Here is a 20004-nt window from a genome sequence, read left to right on the forward strand (position 1 = left end):
CTGAAGAAAACACATGCAAACAGCACGTGTTATCAGACTAATGAGAACGTTTTCTTAATTTGCTGGTGTTTTTTTCTATTTGCATGTGTTTTCATCAGTTACAGCACATTGAGCTCTCTCAGCTGCCATACAATTAAAGGGCTGGTTCACCCAAAAATGAAAATTCTGTCATTAATTACTCATCCTCATGTCGTTTCAAACCCGTGAGACTTTCGTTCATCTTCGGATCAGAATGTCTTCGGATCTCTCAGAATCTTTTTGATGAAATCTGAGAGATTTCTGTCCCTCCATTGACAGCTGTACAACTACCACTTTGACGCTTCAAAAAGTTCATAACGAGGTCGTAAAACTAATCCATATGAATTGAGCGGTTTAGTCAAAATTTTCAAAAAGAGACACGATCACTTTGAATTTAGGCTTTTATTCACCACACATCAGTTGTGGTAAAGGGAAGCTCAAGCATATTCGCTTGACGTGCGAGAACCAATGAGGTTCATTCTTGTGTTACGCAGCATGTTTGAGCTTCAGCAAGAACCAATGAGGTTCATTCTCGTGTTACGCATCACATATGAGCTTCTGCAAGAACCAATGAGGTTTATTCTCGTGTTACACAGCACGTTTGAGCTTCTGCAAGAACCAATGAGGTTCATAATGGATTAGTTTTGCGTTTTACTCTTTATGAACTTTTTGAAGCGTCAAAGTGGTAGTTGTATAGCTGTCAAAGGAGGGAGAGAAAGCTCTCAGATTTTTATCAAATCTTCATTCTGATCCGAAGATGAATGAAAGTCTTTCGGGTTTGGAACAACTTGAGGGTGAGTAATTTATGACAGAATTTTCATTTTTGGGTGAACTATCCCTTTAGATGTTTCTTTTATTACACTTTATCTATGCCCACATGTAGATTTCAATTAAAATATATATTAAAGGCCGTTTTCTCGAAATGAGTTTTTCTCGTACACTGAGCCAGAAATCTCCACTTCAGCAGCACAAACTTTCCCGTTTTATTCCTGTCTAGGTTTTTTACTGAGAGGTTTGTTAATATATAATTGCCTGATATTTATTTAACATTTAATAAAAATAAAAAAAAATTGTGAAAATTATGTGAACCTGGCTTTATGTTCTGATTTCTATTCTGGAAATGTATGCATATTTAATTAGATAATGCCTCATTTGCATATTTAAACAGAAAATGTATTCACAACAAAACTGCAGCACGCTCTTAGAATAACAGAACGATATCGTCCGCTGGTGTGGACGTTATTATAGTTATCGTTATAGGTATGAACGGGCCTTAAGAATACGACATCTATAGATGGATCTATACATCTCCTGCCTTCCTGATAAGACAAACTTGTTTCAGTTTTTGGACATGGACTTTAAAAAGTAAGGAAGGGAGATCAAGTTGTTTTTGTCCTTAGCGTCCTTTAATCTGCTTCCAGACTGAATTTATTTTGAAAAATCCATTTTTATCAAGCAGTTTCCCACAGTTGTTTACTGTTGTTGACGTTTAGCCCAGGATTAAAAACTTTCGCACAGTCAAAGAGAAAAAGATATTCAGTATCAAATGCAGTGGAAGGAAGAAATCCATGATTTTTATCCACAAACAAACACACCGCACCTCAAAAAAAGTCCTCAAAAGCAAACGGAGGTAAAACGATTCAACAGGATTTCTGATTATTTTAGTGTGTGTGTGTGTGTGTGTGTGTGTGTGTGTGTGTGTGTGTGTGTGTGTGTGTGTGTGTGTGTGTGTGTGTGTGTTTGCGAGCGTATGGCACTCTGATGGATGAAAACATGGCTGGGGTTTTGAAGATGAAAGGCAATACCTGTCTGGAGGAAGAACAGAGAGATGCATGCTGGGACATGAAGGCGAGTTGTGTGGCGGTTGAGATAAGGTTCTCAGTTGGATGCAGCGCTCGCTGAGAAACACACACACACACACACCTGAAACAAAGAGATCACTGTGTCTGCTTGACCTTCTGTCTTGCCTCAGGTGTTCTCTGGATGACATCCAAAACTCTCACACAACTTCCTGTAATGCGTCTCATTTGTCTTCGTGCTATTTATCAGTGTTTAGATTACATGCCTGATATCTGTGGACCAACTGTTGAGGAGTTTCTCTGAGATGCCGGTGTCGTAATTTAATCAAAGATGTTGCAGTAATTTAATGCTTTATTAGCAGACAGTTAATGTGTGTTGGAAACAAACCAACTTTGACTTAATCTCTTTTAGTGTGTATTTTTGGGCTGTTTGCCACTTTTTACAGACAGTCACAGACAGTAGAAAGAGGACAGGAGATTATTGAAGAGAAAGAGAAAGGGGGAATTTGATCAGGAAAGTTGACCAAAAGTTGGACAAAACTCAGAATTCAAGAATTTGCCCAATTTCAGTTCATGAGTTTGAATTTACTGAATTACAAGTCATTCCATGTATCCAAAATTGCATATTGTCTGGGTAGGTACCACATTTATGTTGTATATAGTATGAATATGGGCAGTATGAATGAAATTCGGACGTACTACATCTGCCATGTTGTTACTAGGGGTGTGAATTATCATTGGTTTGGTGATTAAATTCGAATACGATTATCATGTCAACGATTCGATTCAATATCCTCACTTTTCAATATTACTGTACATGCCTACATTTTTGTCAATGAATATAAGCGGTCAGATATGTGAACTCCCTTATTATTTTATCTGCTCCAAGAAAGTATACTTCCTGAATGTAGCAAACATCAAACGCAACTTAAATCTGAACACACACTCACACCCGCACGCACAAACTCGAGCTCACACGCTGTAAATTTTTAAATAGTGAGTGCATTTTTTATTACTCGCTTTTGTGTTTCACCTCCCTCCGCCATTTTACACTAGCACGATGCACATATGTGACGAATAATGCATCGATTAATCTCAACACCCCTAGTTGTCATTATCATGTGTGACCTATCAGCGTCAGTTGTGTCGCTTTCCTGCCATTCATAAATCCTCTCCCGTGGCCTCATGGGATAGTAGTGTTCATCAAATGCGCAGAATCTTGGCAGAATTAGTTGGTCATCCAGGGAGTTTTCACCTAGCGTTCTTCGAATACTATGTATTTTGACATATTACTCTTTTAGTGTACTATAGTAAGGAAGTATGCGATTTCAGACGCAGCAATTGAAATTCAATAGGTAATGCATTTTGGGGAAGTCTGGTCCATAAATTAACAGTTTAAAAGATAGGGAACAAATAAACTTTAATGAATTTAAAATGACAGTAAAGATTTTTTACATTGTTACAAAACAAAACTTTTTCAAGGAAATGCTGTTCTTTGAACTTCATATTCATAAAGACTCCTGCTTCAACATTTATAATAAGAATAATTATTCAGCTTTGCCATCACAGGAATAAGTTACATTTTATAATATATTTGAATAGAAAACAGTTATTTTAAATAGTAGCAATATTTCACAATATTACTGTTTGTACTGTATTTTTGATCAAATAAATGCAGCCTTAGTGAGCATTCTTTTAAAAACATTAAAACATCTTACCAACCTCAAAGTTCTGAACAATAGTGTATGTTAGTGAAGTTTCTTGTTACCCTCTCTCTGACCCCTTTTTGCTACTGTACCTTTTAGACTAAGTGTAAATGACATATACAACATGTAAGTTCTATATGTAAATGACCTCTGTAATGATTGGCTAACCTCTTCGCGTGTGAAGCGAGTTTGAACGTCTCCGCCAAGCTGCTGAGTACGGGTGGTCGTACTGTATGTTAATGACCTCGTGACTCATGGAGACGCTGATGTGAAGATGTTGGGTTTTAATGAGTGTGTGCATCTGTGTTCTAGGATGTGTTTAGTTGTAAAAGTACAGGAGTGGTTGTATTGATGGTTTTCTTGTGTGTGTGTGTGTGTGTGTGTGTGTGTGTGTGTGTGTGTGTGTGTGTGTGTGTGTGTGTGTGTGTGTGTGTGTGTGTGTGTGTGTGTGTGTGTGTGTGTGTGTGTGTAGGTGCGGCGATGACTCTGTACAGGCACGGCAGCCTCTCTCTCTGACCCTGGACAAACCCAGTCACACACTCCTGCTGGCCTTCCACTCCTGTGTGGTGAGAGTACCTGTCGCACGCTGCCAACTGCACTCCAGATGCATGAAGTAAGAACACACACACACACACACACACACACTCAATCTGTACACTGATTAAACACACTCACATTCACACACGCGCTGTCGTTTTCCATCTTAAAGTAAACTGTGCCACCCAAACGCACTCTGCTTCATCAGCGGCTTTGAAATTACTGTGACCCAGCTTTTACAATTTCCTTCAGACAACACACACAGTTCTCCTGGCCCGTCTCCCGTTCGGCACATTTGGAACGGTTTCTTCCTGTGTAGCAGTAAAGCTCTGGTGTAATTCAGCCGTGATTAATGGTAGAGGCTTTGATTGAGTCTGCTGATGCTCTCTCATCTTGCGGGACGTGGTACAGTGAGCGCACTCGTACCATCTGCACCAACTCAAGTCTTTCCAATCCACTTTGTACGTCTGCAGCACCATGTGCTCGTTTAAATGACTCCTGCACCAGCACATCATTTTACCATGGGTGGCACAAACCTCATTTCCCTCCATGCACAGACTCGCAGAAATAAATGCATTGCGTTAAGAATGCATTGTGTTGTTTAATATAAAGTATCAAATCATAATTGTGAAATGAAAATGATGTATATGTTTCTGTCATTAAGTTTTTATTTCAATATTCATATGAAAAATTCATATTTTCAAAAGAATATTGAAGTAATAACTAAAGAGTTGTCAAGGGTAAAACATCCACATGCATATGAGATTTTTTCTTCATTACAGTAATGAGGGAGAAGTAATAGTTTAAATTAAATAATTAAATAATAATTAATATAAATTAATAAAAAAAATATTAAATAATTCAAAATAATAAATACATTAATATTTATCCATATATATATATATATATATATAGATATATATATATGATTTTATTATTAATTAATTTTATTTTTTTATATTTTATTTTATATATATGTCAGCGTTGGTTGCAGCAGAGATAAAACAGGATGTAAGTGCAGCAGTCTTTAACTTTAATTTCAAGAACAATATCATATATTCACAAAACAGAATCTCAGGAACAGAACAACCAACTAAACGTTGTTTAATAGCTAATATACTACACGTTTGTTTGGATTTTATTCACAAATACCATTACCAGCAAATTCTATAATACAGCGGGGGTACAGAAATCAGAATTTGGTATAGTGAATGGGTCCCCCAAAGAAGCTAAAAAGCTTATAGGTGGGGGCCCATAGTTCATGAAAAGAAGTGGTACAGACAAGGTACACAGTTACCACCTGCAACCAGACGATGGTAAGTAAACAAAGTGCAAAAGCGCACCAGTACATACATAAAAGTACATACACATACACATACATTCATACACATAGATCCCAGTAGTCCATGAGAAGACAGTTATATATTAAATATAGGTTGATAGATAATATTTTTTTAGATGTCTTTTAAAGTTGGAGATAGAGGGCAACACCTTAAGGCCATCGTCAATCCCGTTCCAAATCTGCGGTCCCCTACAGACAACGCTCATACTGGTACGAACATGTCGGCGATATTTTCCAGATATGAGTGGTTTGGTTCTCGTTTGGTATGTATGCTGGCGGCTGGAGATAGGAACAAGACTACTCAGTGTTGTGTTCAGGCTATTGACAATTTGAAACATAAGGCAGGCATTATGATATTTGTTTAGCTCACCTAATCTTAGTAACTCAAAACGATAAAATAGAGGGTGAGTAGGAGAATTTATCTCTGACCAGGACAGAGCCCGTATGGCTTTCTTTTGCAATGATGCAAGTTTTTTAAGATGACTTGTGAAGGTGTTGCACCATATCACATTACAGTAGTTAAGATGTGGTTCAAAAAAAGTTTTATACAATAAGAGTAGGGCAGACAGCGGAAGAATGTGTCTGATCTTATAAAACAGGCCAACATACTTTGACAGTTTGTTTACAAGATGATCAATATGACATTTAAAGGTAAGAGATTCGTCAATGAGGACCCCCAGGAATTTAGTAGAATGCACTCTTTTTATCATTTGGTCATTGATTTTAATCAGGCAGTGGTCAGTGTTTTTAAATATTTTTTTCTTGGTCGATTGGAATATAATAAAATTTGTTTTGCTTACATTTAATGACAGTTTATTGCATTTAAACCAAGAGTCAACTTTGATTAACTCTGAATTGACTATATCTTTTAAAATAATAGGGTTATTATGTGATGTAAACAGATTTGTGTCATCTGCAAAGATGATTTTATGGAATAATGTCGATGAATTTACAAAATCATTTATATATAATAAATAAGAGTGGCCCTAAAATGGAGCCCTGGGGGACCCCATAGATTATGGGCTTACAAGTAGACGTGTTAGCAAACACCACTAAATGTGAACGTGACCAGACAAATAGTGAAGACTATATAGTGAACTAAACAAGGTAATTAATAGAACACAGCTGGAACAAATGAACTAATGATGTGACCATGGTAACTAAAGAGTGGCGGGAAATCAAACAAAGGAAGGCGTGAACTGAAGAAATACAAACTAAAAGTCCTTGAACTGAATAAAACAACATAATGGTGACAATATAATTGCATATATATTTAGAGAAGTGAAACTGGAGAGCTGGAGAGACAGATATGACAATCAGAAAATGAGAATGCAGTCTTGTCTGTCTCTGTTCATTCAGTCTTTGTATATCTCTGTAAATCACAATTTATGTTTTCTGGTTTTGTTTTCTGTATTCATTATAGAGGAGTCCTATATAGTCCTCTGTAATAACATTGACATAACATTGTGTGTGTTTGTGTAGAAACTGCATTGCGTCCAGAGATCCATACTGCGGCTGGACCAGAGGAAGTACGTGCTCACTCCTGCGGCCAGGCACCAGGTCAGACCCATGAACCATGAACATCCTCTACACAAATATAAATGCTTGGCAAAAGCGTTGCAAGCATGCTGGCTCATTGTACATACTTAACATGCATTCAAACCTCAACTCAAGGGGGCGATAGAGTTACCCTCAAATTTCAGTACCACTCCCATCAACAAACGCAAATGATTTTACACAGGTTTCTTGAACACTCATATAGCCAATGCTGATGTGTTAATGTTTTGGTAGCGCCACAGTGTTTGCATGTTATATTGGGGTTGGAAGAAGTACTTTAATATAAAAAAATACACTGTAAACCAGATGTGTTATTATTTAGGTAGCTATCTAATCATGACAGTTTAGCAAACTTGCTCAGTAAAAAAGTCTGCCATGACAGTTGTTGACCTGAAAAAGAAAAGCTGACAGTCAAATGTGTTTTGGATTGTGTTCGGACACATTTCTGAATGCAATGATGCATCAAATTGAGTTTGCATAATTAGAAGCGTTTACATTCACTTGCATAGAATGCATGTCATGCATCTAATCTGTGAATTTGCGGTTTATGTTCAAATCCGTTTTCTCCTGTTTTGCAGATTACCTTTCGTGCAGGACGTTGAATACGGAAACACCTCACATCTCGGAGACTGCGACGGTGAGTTTGTGAACCTGTTTAGGATGTGCCCTTTAGCTTCCCCGAGAGAATTCTTTAGAAACTCAACAATACAGAGAAGATCCAGTCTGGTCTGGTTCGAAAGGTTTGCTTAAGCAGTCAAAGTCACAAGAAAGTCACAGTTTGGAGATGGAGGGAAGATAATGAGAGAGAAAACCTGCCTTGAGTCTTTTCTTTTTAGAAATTAATTAATTCCTTTAAAGTGAGTTAGTGACAGTGTTAAAAAGACAAAAGATGGTTTATATTTTCTAAACATTCAGAAGCTTAGATTCGCTGTAAATCCGCTCTAAATGGCATTTTGCAAGGCTGGCAGCATATGAAACACTCACTATCATTCTCTGATATATTCATGGCTCAGACCGCTTAAATATGTTCCAAAGTTCAGATTTAGCAGAACGTGGAACAGCAGTGAAGTTCTCAAGTCTCTTCCTCAAGAGCACTTGAACATAACAGACTGCTCAGACAGAAGAAGTTATATATTGCTGCAGCCGTATACGGGTTCAGCTGAGTCATATACGAGAGAGAGAGAGAGAGAGCGAGAGAGCACAGAATAAAGTTCACTGGCTTAGTACGCTATAGTGCTTTCAAGGAATCTGTCTCTGTGAGATAGTCCCAAGATAAAAAATTGAGAACAGCAGCAGAATATGAGTGTCTTGTTTGGATTGTTAATGTCTACACACAGTTTAGTTAATGAAAAGAATGACGGCCGTATTCTATGACTTCTTGAAGTAACTTCCTGAAGATTTTAGGAGACACAACTGGATTTTGAGAGTGATTTCGGGTTGATATGTGATATGACCTCCTGTTTTAGAACCAATGGCATAGAATCAATAGCGGGGCTACTGGGGCATGTTGTCACACTATATGTGGTAAGTTGTCACAATAGGAATCTGCCATTAAGAATCTATTTTAGGCTGTTTGGCTTATTTTTAACAGTTAAGAATTTAAACAAAACAACTTACAGTATGAATCAGTATGGTTTGTATTACTATTATTTGAAATTGTAATTAGTAAATTACAGCATATAAATGTGACAACTTGACTAAAATTTAACAGGTATGAACAAGGTCTTCAAAATGTTTTGACTCAAACCCCTGAGATAATACGAGTTATGCGTTTGTGAAAAACGGAAAGGGAATAAACAGAATTAAAATGGAGAACAAAATCAACCCCGACATCAAGAGGCAAAAAAGGGAGCTAATTGAATTGATCATTGAAGAGAAATTTAGGCACGTTCATAATATAACTGAAAATCAACCCATAGTCTGTAAAATGTGTGAAATGATTTGGTTTTCAGATGTGACTCCGAGTCACAGGCTCATTAAACTCAGCAGTCCTGTTAAAACAGCTCCAGTCTGCTGGTCATCTACATCAAACGGCTGTCTTCTTCTGTCCTCACTCTCTCCATCCATCGCATTGAAGTTCAGTCTTATTTGAAACATTCTGAGATGAGTGAGACACTGAATGCCTAAACAGACCAGAACAGAGATAAAGAACTGAGTTTGTTCAGAGCGTGTTTGAAATCACTGTTTGATGCTGCATGCTGGAGTTTGACAGAAGCCATATAGCCATATAGTTTATCCAACCATGAGCAGTGAGTTATTTTCTCTTTGTTTTGTCAATATTGCTGAAATATACTTATTTAGTGTATATACGGTATCCAACTTTTTAAGTTTTTTAGTTTGAAAATACAAGGTCCAATCCAGCCCTTGACCTAAAAATGAGTTTGACACCCTTGGACTAAGACAATTATAATATACTATAAATTCAAAGAAGAGAAAGGTATTAGAGAAAATGGTCTATGGTCAGGAGATGTCTGTCTCTCTCTTTGAAATGATTGCTACACTCCTGAGAACACACACATTACAAGCAATCTTGTAGAAGTATTTTAGTCTTTAAGAATGTTCAAAGGAATGAATGTTCAAGGAAACAAGATATTGAGAAAAGGGTTCAATTGTTGATGTGATGTGTGCAACAGACTCCTGCTGTTACAATGAACAAATGCGATGAGAGCTGAGATTCCCAGCTGAGAACATTCATAATGGCAGAAAACATAAAGGTAATGGGAGAGAGAGAGTACAAGAAGAGATCAGAAAATTGGGGTTTGTGTATGTATGCATGTGTGTTTATATGCCTTTGTGTAAGTGTCAGTATGCATGTGGGTGAATAGACATAGAAGAAATGTGCTCTGTCAAAGAGTGTATGTTGTGTATACTGTTGTGTTTTTGTGGTAATGCCATGTTTTGGTGGCGGTACCATAGTATTCATAGAAGGGTTGCACACAATATTTGTTAATAAACTGAACGAGTGAGCCACCAAACAATGAAAGGTTACAGTACCTCCCCTTCATGTCATTCCAAACATGTCCATCTTCTTTTGTGGCTTACAATAGAAAGGAAATATTTTGGACTGATATGAGGGTGTGTAAATGATTACAGGATTTTCCCATTTGGGTGAACTTTTCTTTTAAAATTCCTATTACTGTCAAGCCATTTACCAGTTTGGATACTGAGGTATAGACGCAGATTCTGACAGCTTTTCATTTCTGAGACAGCTAACAGCCCACACATAAACGGCACTGCTAGAAGAGAGATAGTCAGCGAGAAGAAAGCCAAGAAAGGAGATAATAGAGGAAGAGAGGTAGACTGAGAAAATAGAGGTTAAAACCAAGGACATCTTACAGGGAACAGCAGAATAAAGAGTACAAGAAATGCTGTTAAAAGAGAGGAGAAAGGCCAGTGCTATGCAAACGCCAATTCAAAGAGGAGCGATTAGATAGTAGGGTATTTAAAGCATGAGTCATCAACTCCAAAAATCGCTGTGTTCTTTGAATTTGCTGAACAATCTCTCTAGACCTATCTTGTTATAATATTTCTTACATCTACTCACGCTTTCAGAATAAAGCTGAAGTGCACAGGTTACTAATAGCCGGTGTTTGACATGCAGTGTTTACATGTTCACTACTCTGACTTTTAAGTGTAAGGTTCATAAGGTCGTATTCCATCTCTTGTACAGAGCGACCCTGTCTGTGTCTACCTAAAACACACACTATATCTAATCTACCGAAATAGGAGAGACTGTAGGCAACAGTCTCTTGTTTTCTGATCGATTGTTGGGGCTGTAATGTACAGAAACTCAATAGATCAATAGCACACAGCTTCATAAGTCAAGAGGAGCTACTTTGATGTTTTGTAAGCCATTCAAGTGACAATTTTTAAATGGTTGGCCCTCCTGAGCTTAATCATATCAATAGTTGTAGATGTTACAGTGGTTTTTTGAAGTCCTAAAGCTGATTTTTGCCTTTCAAGTTGCTAAAACGCATAAAACTTGTGCAAATAAATTGCAAGTTACTATTTTTGAATTGCAATGTATTTTTCTGTTTTTCATGCAGGTCTGTTACGTGAGAGTTTTATGGATGAGCCTGAAAGTCTTGTTACTTTGAACCTGCTGGTTGTTGCTGCAGTCTCTGCATTCTCCACCGGGGCGGCACTCTCGGGTCTGGCAGTGTGCTGGATTATGGGTCAGAAACACCGTCACCGTTCGCATAGCAACACTCCGTCGTCCAGTAGTCAGCGGAAGAGCGAGAAAGAGCGTTGCATGATGGGACAAAGCAGGAGCGGCTCCGTGATGAGTGTATCCCGGCACAGCGGCGCAGACCGGCCGCGCTCACAAGGTGAGACTCTCTTCGTCATGCCCAATGGTTGGGTCAAAGCGGGCGACTTGGACCCAGGTCTACTTCCCACACCCGAGCAAACTCCCCTGCAGCAAAAACGTGGGCTACGCCTGTCTGATTCTGGATCCAGCTGGGACCAAAGTCAGACCTTCTTGAGCTCGGTTGGTACCCAGTGCCCACCTCCACCATCCACCTTGTTTCTCAGCTCTAAACTCCTGCAAGGAAATGGCCGACGCCATGAGGAAGCCATCGAAACCGGTATCGACCGCCAACGCTACGTCTCCCTCTCCAAGTATCGGGATCAGGGAATACGCCCAGGCACTCTTCTTCGCAAGTCAGCAGGTGAATACAACTACCCCATGACTCCCCAAGACTCCCCCGACCGGCGGAGAGTGGTGTCAGCCCCCAGCACCCAGATAGAGTACAGCGGAGAGCCTCTTCGCTGGACCCACGAAGGCTACATCTTCAGCAGTCACGGCATACCTCCAGCGGGCCACCACCACTACACCACGTCCTCGCAGCATCCCGCGGGACTGACGCGCTCCGTGCTTCATGGGTCCCGGGGGCTTATCGACCTGGCGGACTTCAGCCACCTGCTCGGGAAGGGAGGGAGCGATCGGACGCCGACAGGCCAGTGAATGAAGAGAAGCAAGGATGCGAGTAGCAGGAAATTGTTGAAACGTAAGCGGCTGAAACCTCACGTGGACTGCAGAGTGCAACCTGGCCAACCACAGTAGCTCACTGTAACTCTCTCTCTCTCTCTCTCTCTCTGTCTTTCTTTCTTTTCTCACCTGCTTGTCATCCTTTTCCTCATTTGTCTGGAACGGCTTGCATGAGGACGAGCCAAAACGGACCTCACTGACTACAAGAAGAGTGGCCATTTCAACTGGAAAGACCTCTTTCTCTTCTTCTCTCTCTTTATCACTCACAATTACACAAATATGTAGGCAGAGACATGCTTTTCCCAGTAGCTCTCATTCTTGCTGACTGACTGTGAGTGTGACTTACCAAACCTTATTGCCCCTTTATCAGATGGAGGAAAGAACCATAGCCATCTTGAAGACTATCTATCTCTGAATATGTTCACACCTAGACTCTCTTTAACAGGTTACCCTTTCAGCAAATTTGTAAGTTTGATATAACAGCAGCATTTCATTTGGGAATTGGGATAATTGTTCAATACAAATACAAGAACCCAATAGTTCTTTGGAGTAATGACTCGGTAAACGGTGGTCAGTCTCGTCTGATTCTGGTCGATACCAAACTGAGGACATCTTATTTACATTAGTGTAAATTCTGTAGGAGCAGGTTTGGACAGATCAACTGGTCAGAAGGAAATATTTGGAACAGAACTTTCGCTTCGGAATCGCTTCTCTCCCTTTTACGTTACTGATTTATAAAAAAATATAACTTCTTGTAGCCCATCAAATTTACACTTTATAAATAACATAAATAGCAGTGTTGTAGTACTCGAGTCTGGACAAGAGCAGACTCAGACTCAAGTCTGAGCCCAAGACCATATATTTATGACTAGTCAAGACCAGTTCATTTGAGGCAGAGTCCAAATGCTCCTGAAAATATGGGCTTGGACTTGGATATGGTGATGGTCTTGGAAATATTTTTTGCATATTAAATGGGAAAGTAAGGAGAAGCAGATTATATAGAGGGCCACATTGCCCAAAATAACATCAACTGTCTGTCTCCATCTGCAATACTTTTTCCATTACAAACGCTTGTGTGTGACATCACTTCTTGTGGGCGGGGCCCCGTTCGCTTTGCAAGATTTGCGTTACGCCATTTGCTCTGATGCATCACTTTGACCAAAATGTATGGATGTATGGATAGAAAAGATTTTTCTTTTTGTATGCTTGGAAATTGTGTTCCTTTGTTGAGTGAGGCATTTACCTCAGTATTACCTCAGCCCTGAATTCAGACTTTACAAGAGAGAGAGACGGAAAGAGAGAAAGCTTTGGTCGGATGAGTTTCATGGCCTCAACCACATGAATTTCTGTGTAGCTCTGTGAGTTTCATCAGAGGACTCTCTGAGAATTTATGAACACGCTGGATTCCAAGTTTTTTGTCTTTTTGTTTGGTTTCTTCCTTTTTGTACAGTGAATTTTTTACACAATATGTAACACGTAACATGGAACACAGAACTGAGGTAAATACACCCGCTGTTTTCTAGAAAGACACGATTAGAGACAGAGAAAGAAAGACTCTGTCCTGAGGACTCTTGGACTTCTTCTTGAAGATGCTGTTTCACCTTTTATTTCTCCTGAAGTCTGAAGGAGAGCAAACGAAAATGCCAGAGAAGAGGAATCGCATTACGTGAACTAAACGGTCTACAAAGTCAAGAAATGTCATGTGATTTGAAGCCAGTTATGTTATTGGGTGTGTGCCTGTGAAATAACCAATCATTTTGTTTATCATATCCATCATAATATATTTCCCTTCCTTTTTGTATTTATTTGTTTTGTTTTTTAGTCATGGAAGTCCTTTCAAAAGTTCTAGATCATCAACATGGATAATGGATTGCGTGTTTTCAGTCATGTACCTGGGAACTGTCAGAGTGAAATCCCTGTGTCCCTAAGTCGTTGTGTCCCTATGTGAGAATACTAAAAGGGTAGCATAATCAAATCTACACCGAAAGACTCCCTGGCTCTGTTCCAAACCCTAGAGCTGCCTACCTAGACAGCAGTGAAGGTTGTTAAAACAGTAGGCTGAAAAACTATTCTGCCTTGCCAAATTCGGACAAAAAACAGTTTCATCCAAGATGACAGACAGAGTACATTGATGCATCTTGAAGACATTTTTACCTGAAGCGACTTAAGCCCTATTCAGACGGGATTAGTTTTACATGTAGAGTTGTGGTAAAGTAATTATTACCAGAGCTTCTCAGTGATTTTAGTCCCGTTCAAATGTGCCATCTCAGTTATAATTTCGGACAATGTTAGTAAAGATTGTTGCAACTTTTACCTTCTGTAAAATGGTAATCCCGTGCGAATAGACCAGCTATAAATATGAGCATAAATATTCTGTCATTTCTAGTTTAAATGTAGTTTTCCGCGTTTTTTCAAGTATGGAGGCGCTTAAAAAAGCATCCAGTTTCGTTTTAGGCGGTGGGGCAAGTCTGTGGCAAACTTCGTGTTTTCCGCATACCACTCAGATCAAACAGAAGGACTAAAGCACTTGTTAGAGAAACTTATTTTAGCTTTGGATAAGTGCCTATTACCAACAGAATCCAATCAGTTAATTAATGAATCGTTTGACTGGACCAAACGGTTATATCAGGAAGCAACGTTATACGCACATCACTACAGAGAGTTGACGTCAATGCGTAAATTACATTACTCCATCTACCCTTGTAAAACTAATCCTGTCCGAATAGGGCTTTATATTGCATATATACATTTATCAGTTCATGCATTCTGTGGGAATCAAACCCATGACCTTGGTATTGCTGGCTCCATGTTCTGCTGTTTGAGCCAGAAGAATGCTTTACATCAGTCCTAAATTCAGACTTTATAAGACAGATGTATGCATCTGGCAGATGCTTTTATCCGAAGCAACTTACATTGCATGTAAGGAATACATTTTATCAGTTCATGCATTCCCTGGGAATCTCTTAATGGCCCAATTAATGGAGTTTCTGTCCAAGAAGATTGTTTCAAAACAGTCATTTTGGTTAAGATTCTGCCTTTAAAAGACAGTAGGAGGCTCACTAGGGTTTGGAAAAGAGCCTCTTCCTCACCAACTTTCTGCATGACCCACGCACCCAAGTGTCCATCTCCACATAGGCTAGCTTTGTAATTAAATGTCTAATAGCATCAGTCTGCGAGATATTGAAAGCAGATGTCTGATTAGATGAGTTGCCACACACACTTGAGTTCACTGGAATGCATTTAATAATGGTGCTCATGCACCTGCAAGATGTCTCTTATTAAAAGCACGTGCTACACGCATCACTTAAGCATACTCCCCATCCTTGAAACCATACGCCTTTGCTGATGCTCTCAGAAAACACACTCCTGCAGTTGTGTGTTACGGTCGGTTGAACATTGATTAGCTCATAAATCCAGCTGAAAGGAGAGTCATGGTTGATTGCACTGTCTCTCTGTGTGTGTGTATGTGTGTTTATGTGTTTAAATTACCGTGTGTATGTATTTCTGTCTCCTCTCTTCAGCACTAAAGATACACCCGGCAGGAAATAGGATCCAGAACACAGGAAATATATCCCGGTAGGCAGGAAATGCAAGGATATAGCCGCTTACCTGTAGGTCAAGGACACAAAAGCAAGTAATCAAATGCAGGAAGTAGCAAATGCCGCTAATATTCTAATGTGAAAACCACATGTGGAGAAAGAAAGAAGATATCATATACTTTCAGCTAACATTTTCAACTAAGTTTCAACTAACTTCTCAATCTTCAAAGAAATTGTGCCATATCCATCTTCAAAAGTGTTTGCCAACAGAAAATGAAATCGCTAAGTTTGCTAATAAGCTACAAAGATGCCAAAACAAGTGTTTCTTCAGAGTGTGACTTGTCACACACCGTTCGTGCTACTAAATGAATTGATACCTCAAAATTTGCAGCTTATTGAGGTGTGCTTTTCCTTTTCGAAGTGCTCAAAGTTTAGTTTCTCGCCGTGTGGATACATAGCAACATGAAACCACATAGCTATCACATATTTTCTTTAAAAAAAAAAAAAAAAAAAAAGTATCATTCCTAATTATTCTTTTTTCACACACAAACTGCCTTCAATTAAAATATACAAGTGTCCACACATTAACTTGAAAGTTCAGTGCCTAAAGCTTATTTCCTTTGTAGCAGGAAGTCCCTCGGTGTAAATTAAAATGGTTTTCAATTTCCATGACTTTGTCCCTCATAATATTTTTCTTTTTGTTCGGATGTTTTCTGGTGTTTTTATGCCTTTATTGCTCTGAATGATATTGAGTGACATTGACTTTTTCACACAGTGCCATTTGTGTTAATTCTGGTCTATTATTCTCAAGGAAAGTGTTGAATGTGCTGTGAATGTATTCAAACGATTTTCCCCCGTACGCCTTCCTTTCATAATCTTTGATCATGCTGCAACAAGCACAATATTGTACAATAACCAAGGCCAATAATGTATGTTTGACTTTTTCCACAATGTTTAATTCACGTTTGTGTTCCACAAATGATCACATTTATTGGTTCTCACAGACTTTGCAAAGGATGAGGAAGGATCTGAAGGAACAGCATTTTGTATGGCGACGCAGATTTGCCTTCGCCGTGAAGGGCTGTGTGTAAGACTGAATCAGTGTTACGTTGAGTTGTTTATTTGACTCAGCTGCTCTGTACATAGCTCAAATCCTGAGTTTCACCCCTCCGCTGGCGATGATGTAATGTCCCTGTGTATAGAAGTCGAGGGGCGGTATACAGTGATAATTGTTTTGTTCGTTGGTTGGTTTTTAAATAACCTCACCTGTATAGAAGTACACACTTATACATCCAGTTTCACACATGAACACACACGACTCAGTACTGGAGCACACACTTATTTTCAAACGTCAATCAACACGGAGATTTTATCATTCTAATAAACACATTTGATTGTTTGACCTTTGTCTCTGTGAAATGTGTCATGATTCCTGTGTCTCATTTTGCAGTGAGGCTTAAAGGAATAGTTCACTTAAAAATGAAAATGACAGAATTTTCATTTTTAAGTGAACTATTCCTTTAAGTGGTTGCCGGTTGCCTAAGATACTATGTTGTCAATTATGACGGACTTTTACAAGCTACTGTATATCAGTATGAAACACCCATAGAGGCCAACTAGAGACTATTTATTCCAGCAGAAGGTTGGCATGCAATGAATTTTCTTTAAATAAAAAAAAATATATATTTTTGAAAATATTTAATGTTTTATAAAAGTAATAGGCTCACATCACTTTGCAAAATGAATTTTTTTCATTGACCTCATCATGTATGTCTTAATAAAAAAAAATATATATATATATATATATATATATATTAAATTCATCAAATTTTAAAAGATAGAAATCATATTCGTTTTAATCCACAATAATTCATTGAACATTGAATAATTTCACTGTTTGGTTTGAGCGGATGTTGCCATTTTTGTCATGTCTCAAGGTTCTAAATAAACACAGGCAATTTATTAAGCAATATTCAATTGTTTTCCAACAAAACATTTTTTAATTGGTAATATATTAATTATTCTATAGGATATTCCATATTATCACTTTCCATCCTGTTAGTCTTTAGTACAATCCCTTCAACAAAAGCAAGTTCCTCAGTGACATCATCCTTCAGGAAGTGGCATCATTTTGGAGGGAAAACAGCACAAACACTAGTAAGCATTAGCCATGGATTTGATTGCATTCAGTGATGCTTTGTGGTTTTAGTTGGATTGTCTTATTCCATTCAGTTGATAAAATTATAGAAATTGGTATCAACATTCAAAAAGATGATATCAAAATGAATGTACCGTAAGCTCACTCTCAGTCCCTCACTGGTAACGGCTACATTTAGCTGTTTAGTATGCGTCCTGTTAGTTTTAGTGTTTGTGCATAGTTCTGACTAATATATTCTGAGTAATGTTTACACGATCATCAAGTGGAAAGGTTGTTGTTGCCTTCACTTGCACGGTACCGCCCAGAAGATGGCGTTTCACAGAATTGAAATTTCACAGAGCATCTCTCTGTTGCTATGGAGAACCATGTTACCATAGCAACATCTGTGCATCTGAAAGACTAGAGTGATGTTGTTTTGAAGGATCATTACTTGGAAGTTAATTAGACGCATCAACATATCAATTACATCAGGCATTTAGCATCAATGCAGTTTAATTTGACTTATTCATGTTCTTTGCCTCATAATGGATAGGCCAATTAATAATAAAAATAAGTCAAATGTGTAATATATGCCTACTATTTGATGTGCAGTAGCCTTTTTTAATTTTAATAAATCAAATGATCATCATCCCCTAAAATCCCCTTGCAATTTAAAAAATAAAAAATAAAAGGGGGCAAAACAACAAATTGACAGGACTGGTCTAAAAAGATGTCTCAAAACCTACTGAGCTGCCTAAAATACTGTGATGGTACCATGGTACAGTGATGCTATCAGGTGGTAAAACCCAAATACTTTGATAGGCCTACTTTAATAAAGGTATACTATGGTTTTACTATGTTAGCCTACATGTTCAAAAATATTGTATTATCATGATAAGTCGTCCAAAAATCATGGTCATACGAATGATATGATTTTTTTTAGTAAGGCCTACTCTCTAGGGATGATGTGGAATTTAACACTGGGGCTCTTTTCAGTTCAGATGATAATATAGAGTCGCTCGCTGTACACATACTGCATGTGTACGAGACTGCAGAGGCAACGCATGTGAAATACACTAGATGACCACTAGAGTGCAGTTTAACCTCACATAACATCTCGTGCAAACCGTATCAGAGCTGAAGGCCTGTTGAATGAAGGACCAACCCTGCGAAAATTACAGAAGGGATGTTTTATATTTTTTTATTTTTTTTATTATTATTTATTTACAAACAACTAACATTAACAATGAGCAATACATGTTACAATATTTATTAAGCTTTGGTAACATTAGATTCTAGTAACGATACAATACCCTCATGTCATATTTCGAACATATCACAATACTGAGCTCATGATATGATATTATTAATATGATACTCCAAGACATGTGGTAAAAGTTAAACAAAATATGTACTGTTTTAAAATGCTAAATTTGGTACATTGTGGGTGTAAATGAATAGGCTTGGACTTTGTGAAATCCAAAGTAGGTCTACAGGACAATGGTGACACCAGAATAAAAATATTCATGATTCTGAAGCTGAAAATACAGAATTATTTTAGACGAATATGCTTGCACTCTGTCTCTGACTAGATATTTAAAATAATGTAGGCCACTTTTTACTGGTGACATATAAGACATGTGGCATTATCAGGACCCACAAATATTCACCCATTGCATTATTATACATTGTATTCAACATTATAAATAGTAGTTTAATGTAGGCTACTAATTACACTAAAACTCTGTAAACTTAGGTTTATTCTCACACAGTAAACTTTATTTTGGGTGAACTATACACAATACAGATTACTATGATTACTGTTACTATCCACGACACACATTTTTGCATTGCGATATATTGTGACATGATATGTTGTTACACTGCATCTGCAATACTGAGTCAGACTGTTATGATTGATAATGTCATAATTGCATAGAAAACAGTGGCTGCATCTGAAAAAAGTTGAAATGCATCTGTGAAAAAGCTGACTTATTGCCTGGCAGGCTGCCTTGATGCAATGATGCAGGCAGCGTTTTTGCACTCTTGAAGGGCAATTCGGGACGGGGACGCTATTTGTTGGGGCCTTCCAAACGAAAATGAACAAGTGAACAACTTACACAAGTCCGTTAGCGAAGTGAACACGCGATTGTCACTTAAAGGAAGTAATTTATTCGTTTATGGTCATGTGACCCAAGGTGGCGAATCCTAACATATAAATATGGCGGGAGAGATGGAGTTACCATATAAACAAAATAGATAGACACATTTTCGTCATGCATTTCATATTAAGTTTAAGAAAGTTTCATAGGTAAGAAATGTGTTTAACTTACGAAATTAGAACAGACCGGGAACACACACACATACACACACACAAAA

General features: G+C 38.2%; 1 protein-coding gene across 1 annotated transcript in view; it reads left to right on the forward strand.

Moving 5' to 3' along the window:
- sema6ba (sema domain, transmembrane domain (TM), and cytoplasmic domain, (semaphorin) 6Ba) overlaps positions 1-16348 on the forward strand; it is a 131379-nt gene extending 115031 nt beyond the window's left edge. The window contains exons 14-17 of the mRNA XM_079877670.1: positions 3996-4136; positions 6885-6962; positions 7538-7596; positions 11006-16348. Of these exons, the coding sequence (XP_079733796.1) occupies positions 3996-4136; positions 6885-6962; positions 7538-7596; positions 11006-11925 (1198 nt within the window). The 3' untranslated portion in view covers positions 11926-16348. The remainder of the gene's footprint in view (positions 1-3995; positions 4137-6884; positions 6963-7537; positions 7597-11005) is intronic.
- Positions 16349-20004: the final 3656 nt, after the last annotated feature.

The sequence above is a fragment of the Squalius cephalus genome (genome assembly GCF_949319135.1).
Source record: "Squalius cephalus genome assembly, chromosome: 7".
Classification (NCBI taxonomy): domain Eukaryota; kingdom Metazoa; phylum Chordata; class Actinopteri; order Cypriniformes; family Leuciscidae; genus Squalius; species Squalius cephalus.